This window comes from Oncorhynchus mykiss, chromosome 5 (assembly GCF_057628025.1).
Source record: "Oncorhynchus mykiss isolate SJ-2025 chromosome 5, ASM5762802v1, whole genome shotgun sequence".
Taxonomy (NCBI): domain Eukaryota; kingdom Metazoa; phylum Chordata; class Actinopteri; order Salmoniformes; family Salmonidae; genus Oncorhynchus; species Oncorhynchus mykiss.
Genome location: NC_143026.1, coordinates 76,924,123 through 76,937,085, shown reverse-complemented (window position 1 = coordinate 76,937,085; position 12,963 = coordinate 76,924,123). Strand labels below are relative to the sequence as shown.

General features: G+C 44.0%; 1 protein-coding gene across 1 annotated transcript in view; it reads left to right on the top strand.

The window, feature by feature from the left end:
- LOC110524577 (carboxyl-terminal PDZ ligand of neuronal nitric oxide synthase protein) overlaps positions 1 to 12,963 on the top strand; it is a 166,569-nt gene that overhangs the window by 146,061 nt on the left and 7,545 nt on the right. The window contains exon 11 of the mRNA XM_036978424.2: positions 12,566 to 12,911. Coding sequence (XP_036834319.2) covers positions 12,566 to 12,911 — 346 coding nt within the window. The remainder of the gene's footprint in view (positions 1 to 12,565; positions 12,912 to 12,963) is intronic.

Genomic DNA, 12,963 nt, shown 5'->3' with positions numbered 1-12,963 from the left:
TATTTTGCTGCTGTTGGTGTTTACTGTTTACAGAGGAGATGTTTACCATGTTCTTCTGAGCTCCCTGCGTCTTCTCACATCATAATTGAAATCGAGTGAAAATATCAGTGCATGCTTTATCCCAACCATTTTGTCTGCATATAAAGAGGTTATCTGGTGGGTCTGTTTGTGTGGGGTTTGTGTTTATTTGTGCTTGTTTACGCACATGCGTGTGTGTGAGCCTACGCATGAAAACAAAAAGCTATTCACCTCTATCTGTGGTGATAGGGTACATAAGCCGTCCTCCCTCGTCAGCTCAAAGACTAGGGTCTGAAAGCAGTGCAGCCTTTCATTGTTGGAAGGGGTTCGATTCCAGGCTGTATCACAACCGGGCGTGATTCGGTGTCCGATAGGGTGGTGCACAATTGGCCCGGGTTAGGGTTTGGCCAGGGTAGGCCGTCATTGTAATTAAGAATTTGTTCTTAACTGACTTGCCTAGTTAAATAAAGGTTTAAAAAAAAGCTCCCTCCACAGATTTTCTATGGGATTAAGGTCTGGAGACTGGCTAGGCCACTCCAGGACCTTAATGTGCTTCTTCTTGAGCCACTCCTTTGTTGCCTTGGCCGTGTGTTTTGGGTCATTGTCATGCTGGAATACCCATCTGCGACCCATTTTCAATGCCCTGGCTGAGGGAAGGAGGTTCTCACCCAAGATTTGACGGTACATGGCCCCGTCCATCGTCCCTTTGATGCGGTGAAGTTGTCCTGTCCCCTTAGCAGAAAAACACCCCCAAAGCATAATGTTTCCACCTCCATGTTTAACGGTGGGGATGGTGTTCTTGGGGTCATAGGCAGCATTCCTCCTCCTCCAAACACGGCGAGTTGAGTTGTTGCCAAAAGCTGTTGTCCTCTGTTGTCCCAGTTGTCCTCTGAATCATTCAGATGTTCATTGTCAAACTTCAGATGGGCATGTATATGTGCTTTCTTGAGCACGGGGACCTTGCGGGCGCTGCAGGATTTCAGTCCTTCACGGCGTAGTGTGTAACCAATTGTTTTCTTGGTGACTATGGTCCAAGCTGCCTTGAGATCATTGACAAGATCCTCCCGTGTAGTTCTGGGCTGATTCCTCACCGTTCTCATGACCATTGCAACTCTACGAGGTGAGATCTTGCATGGAGCCCCAGGCCGAGGGAGATTGACAGTTCTTTTATATTTCTTCCATTTGCGAATAATCACACCAAATGTTGTCACCTTCTCACCAAGCTGCTTGGCGATGGTCTTGTAGCCTATTCCAGCCTTGTGCAGGTCTACAATCTTGTCCCTGACATCCTTGGAGAGCTCTTTGGTCTTGGCCACGGTGGAGAGTTTGGAATCTGATTGATTGATTGCTTCTGTGGACAGGTGTCTTTTATACAGGTAACAAACTGAGATTAGGAGCACTGCCTTTACGAGTGTGCTCCTAATCTCAGCTCGTTACCTGTATAAAAGACACCTGGGAGCCAGAAATCTTTCTGATTAAGAGAGGGTAAAGTACTTATTTCCCTCAATAAAATGCAAATCAATTTATAACATTTTTAACATGCGTTTTTCTGGATTTTTTGTTGTTATTCTGTGTCTCACTGTTCAAATAAACCTACCATTCAAATTATAGACTGATCATTTCTTTGTCAGTGGGCAAACGTGAAAAATCAACAGGGGATCAAATACTTTTTTCCCTCACTGTATATGTATTGCCATGTGGTAGAGAGAAATGTTATAGCTAATCTCATGCTATTCTACACATTTTGCAATACAACTGAGATTATTATATATTTTTTCCTGTAGTTCTAAACATTTTTTGTCATGCTTATGACGTGTTTGAATGCTATCTGTGGAGGGGGGGCCCGACCTCCAGTGGGCTGCGGGGATTTGTGGAATATCAGTGGAGTTGCTGTAGCGGGGTTTGAGGAGAGTTTCTTTGTTGAGAGTGTGTTGCTGTAACAGGGTTTGAGGAGAGTTTCTTTGTTGAGAGTGTGTTGCTGTAACAGGGTTTGAGGAGAGTTTCTTTGTTGAGAGTGTGTTGCTGTAACAGGGTTTGAGGAGAGTTTCTTTGTTGAGAGTGTGTTGCTGTAACAGGGTTTGAGGAGAGTTTCTTTGTTGAGAGTGTGTTGCTGTAACAGGGTTTGAGGAGAGTTTCTTTGTTGAGAGTGTGTTGCTGTAACAGGGTTTGAGGAGAGTTTCTTTGTTGAGAGTGTGTTGCTGTAACAGGGTTTGAGGAGAGTTTCTTTGTTGAGAGTGTGTTGCTGTAACAGGGTTTGAGGAGAGTTTCTTTGTTGAGAGTGTGTTGCTGTAACAGGGTTTGAGGAGAGTTTCTTTGTTGAGAGTGTGTTGCTGTAACAGGGTTTGAGGAGAGTTTCTTTGTTGAGAGTGTGTTGCTGTAACAGGGTTTGAGGAGAGTTTCTTTGTTGAGAGTGTGTTGCTGTAACAGGGTTTGAGGAGAGTTTCTTTGTTGAGAGTGTGTTGCTGTAACAGGGTTTGAGGAGAGTTTCTTTGTTGAGAGTGTGTTGCTGTAACAGGGTTTGAGGAGAGTTTCTTTGTTGAGAGTGTGTTGCTGTAACAGGGTTTGAGGAGAGTTTCTTTGTTGAGAGTGTGTTGCTGTAACAGGGTTTGAGGAGAGTTTCTTTGTTGAGAGTGTGTTGCTGAAACAGGGTTCAAGGAGAGTTTCTTTGTTGAGAGTGTGTTGCTGTAACAGGGTTCAAGGAGAGTTTCTTTGTTGAGAGTGTGTTGCTGTAACAGGGTTCGAGGAGAGTTTCTTTGTTGAGAGTGTGTTGCTGTAACAGGGTTCGAGGAGAGTTTCTTTGCTGAGAGTGTGTTGCTGTAACAGGGTTCGAGGAGAGTTTCTTTGTTGAGAGTGTGTTGCTGCAACAGGGTTCGAGGAGAGTTTCTTTGTTGAGAGTGTGTTGCTGTAACAGGGTTCGAGGAGAGTTTCTTTGTTGAGAGTGTGTTGCTGTAACAGGGTTCGAGGAGAGTTTCTTTGTTGAGAGTGTGTTGCTGTAACAGGATTTGATATGTTCATTAATCTGGAGGTTAGAATATTAATTATTGTTCCTGAGGTTTTTCTGCTGTTGTTTGGGTGCAGACATGTCCATAAATGGGGGGGGCGCTTGTCATGCTCTGGGAACCACTGATTCTACTCGCTCCTGTCATCTCCAACACATTCTAGTTGATCTCTGCTAACCACAACAGTATGTATTGGATGTTATTGGTGAACTTGTGAAGGACTTGATCAGACCTTTGAGTTAACCTCAGTGTAATATTTAAAATGGCTGTGCAAGTGGGAATCAATGAGATGCAACACAACACACATACATCCAGACACACGGAGAGACAGCCTATGGACTGAGCTAATTCTGGGTAGAGAGACAGAGGCCGAGAGAGAGGGTTGGGGAGGGAGAAAGACAGGGAGAGGGGGGGGGGGGGGGGGGGGGGGGTAACACACACAGTAACACACTGGCCCCTCATTGAGAAGCACTTTACTGTGGGGGGGAACTCATAATCCCATCGGCCGCTGTAGCTGTAGGTCTAACCTTATACCTCTGACCTCCCTGTCCAAGCCACAAGAGACAGGAAGCAGGACAGTGTACAACTCAACGGGAGGTTACAGAATGAACAGACCCCCTCGTATCCCTCTAGCTCTATAGTGTACAGCACTTAAATTATTCATCCCCAACACCCACTAATTTCAATTATTCATATTAAAAAACGAGGGTGTGTGAATTATATATGTTTGGCCTACAATAGCTGTGCTCTGGGTGTGCATAGTGTGTGGCTGGGCTACTGTACTGTGGGTCAGGGGAACAGGAAGTCTAGCTCTCTGGGTTAGACATAACTTATCTAAAATAATTAGCCTGTTTTATTTGAAGTGCTTCATTTTCATCTCCGGTTAGTGCAGACACTACTTTACTTTGGAACAGTCAATTAAATTAATTCATCGCCACAAATGAGCGTGTTAAATTTAATTTACTACCCAGCATTCAGTCTCGTTCAGTGACTTAGAGGGACAGTTTGACATTTTGGCAAGAGTCAGATGAACTCATGAATACCATGTTTGTCTCTGCATGCAATTTGAAGGTAGTTTCTGGAGCCATTGGTTTTCTAGTGTTAGCGCATGACTGGAAGTCTAGGGGAGCAGCTGCTAGCTCCTCCTGTAGACAGCAACTACACTACATGATCAAAAGTAACATTTCTGCGGGGACTTGCTTCCATTCAACCACAAGAGCATTAGTGAGGCCTGCCACTGATGTTGGGCGATTAGGCCTGGCTCACAGTCTGCGTTCCAATTCATCCTAAAGGTGTTTAATGGCTTTGAGGTTGGGGCTCTGTGCAGGCAAGTCAAGTTCTTCCACACGATCTTGACAAACCATTTCTATATGGACCTCGCTTTGTGCACGGGGTATTGTCATGCTGAAACAGGAAAGGGCCTTCCCAAACTGTTGGCACAAAGTTGTAAGCACGGAATCGTCCAGAATGTAATTGTATGCTGTAGCGTTAAGCTTTCCCTTCACTGGAACTAAGGGGCTTAGCCCCGAACCATGAAAAACAGCTCCAGACCATTATTCCTCGTCCAACAAAAACTTTACGGTTGGCACTATGCATTGGGGCAGGTAGCGTTCTCCTGGCATCTGCCAAACCCAGATTAATCTGTCAGACTGCCAGATGGTGAAGCATGATTCATCACTCCAGAAAACACTCCAGAGTCCAATGGCGGCGAGGTTTACAGCACTCCAGCCGGCACTTGGCATTGCGCATGGTGATCTTAGGATTTTGTGCAGTTGCTCAGCCATGAAAACCCATTTCATGAAGCTCTCGACGAACAGTTATTGTGTTGACGTTGCTTCCAGTGGCAGTTTACAACTTGGTAGTGAGTTTTGCAACTGAGGACAGACTCGGTGCTTCAGCACTCGGCGGTCCCGTTCTGTGAGCTTTTGTTGCCTACCACTTTGCGGCTGAGCCGTTGTTGCTCCTAGACGTTTCGACTTAATAATAAAAGCACTTACAGTTGAGCTGGGCAGCTCTAGCAGGGCAAAAATTTGACAAACTGACTTGTTGGAAAGGTGGCATCCTATGACGGGGCCATGTTGAAAGTCATTGAGCTCTTCAGTAAGGTCATTCTACTAATAATGTTTGTTTATGGAGATCGCATTGTTGTGTGCTAGATTTTATACACCTGTCAGCAACAGGTGTGGCTGAAATAGCCAAATCCACTAATTTCAAGGGGTATCCACATACTTTTGTACATAGTGTACCTTCAACTTTCTTCAAACTGCATGCAGAGATATAAAAATGATATCCATGAGTTCATCTGACTCAAAAAAAAAACACTGTGATGCTTTTAGCCCTCTTTGGACAAGCCTCACTCATGTAGATTACAAGATAATCTGTCATCACACAGATGCTCTTTCTAACAAGCTAAATAGCCACACGGCCACTTAAGACTAGTTGGTCTACTAGTCCCTAATGCTGTTTCTCTCACCACACACACACACACACACACATTAAAGGGTCTTGTCGTGGTGCGCTTGGCTAGGTGTTATACGGTAAGTGTTGAGCGTTAGGTCTTGGCTAGGTTCTCTGCTCTCCCTTTGTCAGAACGCTGATACACTTAGCCCTGTGGTACGTTGTCTCCTACTCTCCTTCACTCAGCCCTGTGGTAAGTTGTCTCCTACTCTCCTCCACTCAGCCCTGTGGTACATTGTCTCCTACTCTCCTTCACTCAGCCCTGTGGTACGTTGTCTCCTACTCTCCTCCACTCAGCCATGTGGTACGTTGTCTCCTACTCTCCTTCACTCAGCCCTGTGGTACGTTGTCTCCTACTCTCCTTCACTCAGCCCTGTGGTGCGTTGTCTCCTACTCTCCTTCACTCAGCCCTGTGGTACGTTGTCTCCTACTCTCCTTCACTCAGCCCTGTGGTACGTTGTCTCCTACTCTCCTCCACTCAGCCCTGTGGTACGTTCTCCTACTCTCCTTCACTCAGCCCTGTGGTACGTTGTCTCCTACTCTCCTCCACTCAGCCCTGTGGTACGTTGTCTCCTACTCTCCTTCACTCAGCCCTGTGGTACGTTGTCTCCTACTCTCCTCCACTCAGCCCTGTGGTACGTTGTCTCCTACTCTCCTCCACTCAGTCCTGTGGTACGTTGTCTCCTACTCTCCTCTACTCTTTCCTGTGGTACGTTGTCTCCTACTCTCCTCCACTCAGCCCTGTGGTACGTTGTCTCCTACTCTCCTCTACTCATTCCTGTGGTACGTTGTCTCCTACTCTCCTCCACTCAGCCCTGTGGTACGTTGTCTCCTACTCTCCTTCGCTCAGCCCTGTGGTACATTGTCTCCTACTCTCCTTCACTCAGCCCTGTGGTACGTTGTCTCCTACTCTCCTCCACTCAGCCCTGTGGTACGTTGTCTCCTACTCTCCTCCACTCAGCCCTGTGGTACGTTGTCTCCTACTCTCCTCTACTCATTCCTGTGGTACGTTGTCTCCTACTCTCCTCCACTCAGCCCTGAAGGTACGTTGTAGAGGTTCGACCAATTATGATTTTCAATGCCGATACCGAGGACCAAAAAAAGCCGATACCGATTAATTCCCAATTTTTATATATATATATATATATTTGTAATAATGACAATTACAACAATACTGAATGAACAATGAACACTTTTAGTTTAACTTAATATAATACATAAATAAAATATATTTAGTCTCAAATAAATAATGAATCATGCTCAATTTGGTTTAAATAATGCAAAAACACAGTGTTGGAGAAGAAAGTAAAAGTGCAATATGTGCCATGTAAAAAAGCTAACGTTTAAGTTCCTTGCTCAGAACATATGAAAGCTGGTGGTTCAATATTCCCAGTTCTTCAATATACCCAGTTAAGAAGTTTTAGGTTGTAGTTATTATAGGAATCTGACGCATCAACTATTTCTATCTATACCATTTGTATTTCATATACCTTTGACTATTGGATGTTCTAACAGGCACTAACAACACACACAGCCTAATCTCAGGAGTTGATAGGCTTGAAGTCATAAACAGCTCTGTGTTTCAAGCATTGCTAAGAGCTGCTGGCAAACGCAGTAAAGTTTGAATGAATGCTTACGAGCCTGTTGCTGCCTACCACCGCTCTGTCAGACTGCTCTATCAAATATTAAATCATAGACTTAATTATAATATAATAAACACAGAAATACGAGCCTTTGGTCATTAATATGGTCAAATACGGAAACTATCATTTCGAAAACAAAACGTTTATTCTTTCAGTGAAATACGGAACCGTTCTGTATTTTATCGAACAAGTGGCAACCCTAAGTTTAAATATTTCTGTTACATTGCACATCCTTCAATGTTATGTCATAATTATGTAAAGTTCTGGCAAATTAGTTTGCAACGGCCCAAACTGTTGCGTATACCCTGACTCTGCTTACACTGAACGCAAGAGAGTGACACAATTTCCCTACTTAATATTGCCTGCTAACATGAATTTCTTTTAACTAAATATGCAGATCCCAAAAAATATAATTCTGTGTATTGATTTTAAGAAAGACATTGATGTTTATGATTAGGGACATTCATGCAACGATTGTGCTTTTTTTCGCGCTTTTGTTAAATCATCACCCATTTGGCGAAGTAGGCTGTGATTCGATGATAAATTAACAGGCACCGCATTGATTATATGCAATGCAGGACAAGCTAGTTAACCTAGTAATATCCCCAAACATGTGTAGTTAACTAGTGATTATGTGAAGATTGACTGTTTTTTATAAGATAAGTTTAATGGTAGATAGCTACTTACCTTGGTCCCTTGCTGCACTCGCGTAACAGGTGATCAGCCTGTGATTGTCTCCTACTCTCCTCCTTTCTCAAACTATGATAACATCTCTGTGAGGAAGGCTGCTGTTGTTTGACTAACAGCCCAAGTCTCACCACTGTGTGTGTGTGTGTGTGTGTGTGTGTGTGTGTGTGTGTGTGTGTGTGTGTGTGTAGTCACTGTGACAGAAGTGGGTTACTCACAGCTGAGAACAAAGTCTAAAGTTTTTCTTCAGATGAAGAGTAAAGTTGAGTCCATAAAGAAACAGCAGCCTGTAAGACTGATATAAGGCTCTGACTGACTCTGTAGAAGTTGTTATCGTCATGGACATTCTCTCTAAGGGTATATGTTAGTAATACAGCCAATTATGTGACAGGAGATAAAACTTTTAATAACACTTGAGATAAAACTTTAAATTATAAATAAACCAATTGGAACGTTACATTGCATTCCAGTATCTCCCAACAAGACTGGACCTTATGATTCTAAGTTCCAAAGTTGTGGCTAAACTTTGTTTCCTATTCCTGTGACTAAGGCTTCATTGGGCTGTGGGAGCATCTCAATAGTGTGACCTTTCTCCCTCTGTTCTGTTAACCTGGGTCTTTTTTCTCTGGTACAAAACGTTTCATTCCATCAGGTCCTTCGCTGGCCTGTTGTATAAAGAGAAACCCAGTATACTGTACTGTATATGTGTGGGAGTGAAAATGCACTTACCCTGCATCTCATTCTGTCCCTGACCTTGCTTTTGCTCAATAAACGTCTCCTTTCTTACTTTCTCTCTTTCCGTACTCCTCTACTTAAATTGCTGTGCCACACTGTACCGTACTATCATAACAGTTGATTGCCTTTCTAGAATTCTGTCTCTTTCATTTAATTGTCTTTTTTTTTCATTTAATTATCTTTCTTTTATGTTTTCTGTACTTCATTCCTATATGTTTATTCTCCTCTTGTAACGATGTACGCTGAGAGTCGGGAAGCAAGTTCATGGAGTGAATACATTTCAGAAATAAATGAACAAAACAAGAAACACGAACAGCGTACCAACATGAAACAGGAACAATGACGACTGGGGAAGAAACCAAAGGGAGTGACATGTAAAGGGCAGGTAATCAAGGAGGTGATGGAGTTCAGGTGATTGTAACGCTGGTGACAGGTGTGCGCCATAAAGAGCAGCCTGGTGACCTAGAGGCCGGAGAGGGAGCACACGTGACACCTCTGCACTTGAGCAGAAAAAACAAAACTTTTGTGTTAATTAAGAATTAACATGGCAACAATCCCTAAGGGTAGGCTGTAAAAAAAAATATATATATATATATATTCCCCCCAGATTCACCCCAGTAGTACATACCCCTCAGGAGGGAGGGGGGTTGAGAGAGGGAAAAGAAGAGAGAGGGGGGAAACAAGAGAGAGGGGGGTAGAGACAGGAGAGGGACACCAGTATGTATTATAGTACAGGGCCAGTCTCAGCCTCGGGTGTAGACAAACAAGCTCCAGCGTCTTCACACGGGGAGTTAATGTGTAATGGAGCTGACTATGTTTGTGCTATTTATTATCATGCCGGCCCATACTTAAAACACTATCCTCGTTCTATCATTATGCAGCCTTCTGATAGGGATTGTAGCTAAGAAAAGTGTGGGAACTGCTTTTCTAGCATAAAGAGTGGCTGAGAGCTGTCACACAAACACACGCGCACAGACACACAGAGATAAACAGATTGATTTTCTGTTAAATATCATTTTTGCCGCCTCCCGGGTGGCGCAGTGGTTAAGGGCGCTGTACTGCAGCGCCAGCTGTGCCATAAGAGACTCTGGGTTCGCGCCCAGGCTCTGTCGTAACCGACCGGGAGGTCCATGGAGCGACGCACAATTGGCCTAGCGTTGTCCGGGTTAGGGAGGGCTTGGTCGGTAGGGATGTCCTTGTCTCATCGCGCACCAGCGACTCCTGTGGCGGGCTGGGCGCAGTGCACGCTAACCAAGGTTGCCAGGTGCACGGTGTTTCCTCCGACACATTGGTGCGGCTGGCTTCCGGGTTGGATGCGCGCTGTGTTAAGAAGCAGTGCGGCTAGGTTGGGTTGTGTATCGGAGGACGCATGACTTTCAACCTTCGTCTCACCCGAGCCCGTACGGGAGTTGTAGCGATGAGACAATATAGTAGCTACCACAACAATTGGACACCACGAAATTGGGGAGAAAAAGGGGTAAAAAAAAATATATATATATCATTTTTGCCGAAGTGATGCCGAAACGTTGGTAAATACCATTAAATTGCTGGGAGATTATACAGTGCCTTGCGAAAGTATTCGGCCCCCTTGAACTTTGCGACCTTTTGCCACATTTCAGGCTTCAAACATAAAGAAATAAAACTGTATTTTTTTGTGAAGAATCAACAACAAGTGGGACACAATCATGAAGTGGAACGACATTTATTGGATATTTCAAACTTTTTTAACAAATCAAAAACTGAAAAATTGGGCGTGCAAAATTATTCAGCCCCCTTAAGTTAATACTTTGTAGCGCCACCTTTTGCTGTGATTACAGCTGTAAGTCGCTTGGGGTATGTCTCTATCAGTTTTGCACATCGAGAGACTGACATTTTTTCCCATTCCTCCTTGCAAAACAGCTCGAGCTCAGTGAGGTTGGATGGAGAGCATTTGTGAACAGCAGTTTTCAGTTCTTTCCACAGATTCTCGATTGGATTCAGGTCTGGACTTTGACTTGGCCATTCTAACACCTGGATATGTTTATTTTTGAACCATTCCATTGTAGATTTTGCTTTATGTTTTGGATCATTGTCTTGTTGGAAGACAAATCTCCGTCCCAGTCTCAGGTCTTTTGCAGACTCCATCAGGTTTTCTTCCAGAATGGTCCTGTATTTGGCTCCATCCATCTTCCCATCAATTTTAATCATCTTCCCTGTCCCTGCTGAAGAAAAGCAGGCCCAAACCATGATGCTGCCACCACCATGTTTGACAGTGGGGATGGTGTGTTCAGCTGTGTTGCTTTTACGCCAAACATAACGTTTTGCATTGTTGCCAAAAAGTTCAATTTTGGTTTCATCTGACCAGAGCACCTTTTTCCACATGTTTGGTGTGTCTCCCAGGTGGCTTGTGGCAAACTTTAAATGACACTTTTTAACCTCATTAGTCATTTAGGTCAACATTGGATCATTCAGAGATCCTCACTGAACTTCTGGAGAGAGTTTGCTGCACTGAAAGTAAAGGGGCTGAATAATTTTGCATGCCCAATTTTTCAGTTTTTGATTTGTTAAAAAAGTTTGAAATATCCAATAAATGTCGTTCCACTTCATGATTGTGTCCCACTTGTTGTTGATTCTTCACAAAAAAATACAGTTTTATATCTTTATGTTTGAAGCCTGAAATGTGGCAAAAGGTCGCAAAGTTCAAGGGGGCCGAATACTTTCGCAAGGCACTGTATGTGTGCAACTGTTTTATTTTAATAGTTTATAGTTTATTCGCCGTTAGTCAGCACCTCCACACAAACTATTTTCTGGGTGTGCGCCAGCTCATGTTTGTTTTTTTATCAAATATAATTTTTCTAACAGCACTTTTCTTTAGTCAGGCTACAGAGCATCCATCCCCCTGGCAAGCCTCTAACAGTGAAAAGAGATATCAGTGTTTGTGTGAATAACCACCTGGATCTCTGCTCTCCCTCTCTCTTCCTCCTTCAAACACCCTTCGTTCACTGCTGATTCATATTAGCTCACTCTCCAAAGACACACTAATATATTCTAAGATCTCTGGAGCTGCCAGTGTCTTTGAAATCATCTGAATTGCAGCCGCAACACAAAGTGAAGTCAAGGGCACCTGTGCTGTGCTGTCTCACTGCTCTCACTGTTTCTTTCCATATATCTGTCGAGAGATGAGATGTGGTGTTTAGAGTTACAATCCAACCCGTTTTTTTAGCCGTGAAGTCCCTATTTGTCCCTATGATGAGCCCGTTAGGGCTCCGGAGCGATTGTCTGATCAGCGAGAAAGAATCAGGCAGTAAATTGTGTTCCATTGGAATGTGCTCAGTATTCTGAACTCTACATTTTCTCTAGCATATGTACTGGAGGTTATTAGAAAGCACTCTGCATAAGACCATCTGCTAAATGATTTAACTTAGAACTTAAAATGTATTTATATAACACTTTGTACGCAATGTTTGGAACCCGCTTTACAAATACAATTTTTATTCATTCTAAGCACTTGTTGTGTCTTACTAATGCCTTCTGAGAAATTATTTTCTCCACGAGGTAAGAAAATCTATTATTGTACTGTGGACTGACAACAACCCGCTTCTTTGTGCATTTACCCATCCTGTAATGCATTGTGGTCCCTTTTTCTGCTTCATTGTGATTGGTGGATGTGGCTATGTGCATGTGTCATGCCCCTTGCTTGCATTGTGACTTGTTGATGGTTGTGTAATGTGTTGCATCCATATGGAGTGGTTGTAACACTGTGCCTTGTGGCACCCCATTTGCTCATTCTAATACTAAGCCATACTTAAACATGTTTTTGATTTTGCAACATTCTGCAATGTAGCATAAAAGATGCAGTAAGTATTGGAATGTCAGGAGTGTTCTTTTGCTCCAGGTCATGAGATTTAATGTCGTCTATACATTCCATTTATATCTGTTCCATTCCATTGGTGCCTGTAATGTTCTATGTATCTGAAACCTTGCATTTAACTAGAAATGCCTCACTTTTATCTTACACGATCCCTCTCCCTCCCTCTCTCCCTCCAGTTGACCAGAGTATGTTTGAGAACTCCAACGCCTCCAGAGCTCCAGGCCAGGGGCTCCAGGCCTCCAGGTTGACCCAGGCCTCGGCTCGTCGCTCCCTGGTCACTGCTAACCCTGCCCTGGGTAGCAGCCCTGCCGAGGCCCCCTCCTCCACCACTGTCGCTGGAGGTCCGCAGAGGCTGAAGAACGCCCTAAACCTGGGAAAGGTGGTGGGGGCAAAGGTCAATGACCTGCTGCGGAGGAAGGAGCCCAGTCTTCTAGGAGACATCGGGGTCACAGAGGTCAACAAGAACGTAGGAGCAGTCTGGAGCAATATGGAGGAGATGACCCTGGGGACTACTGCCAATAGGTAAGAAGGGATACACACAGACACTTTTAGACACTGTGCTCTGGAGAATCAC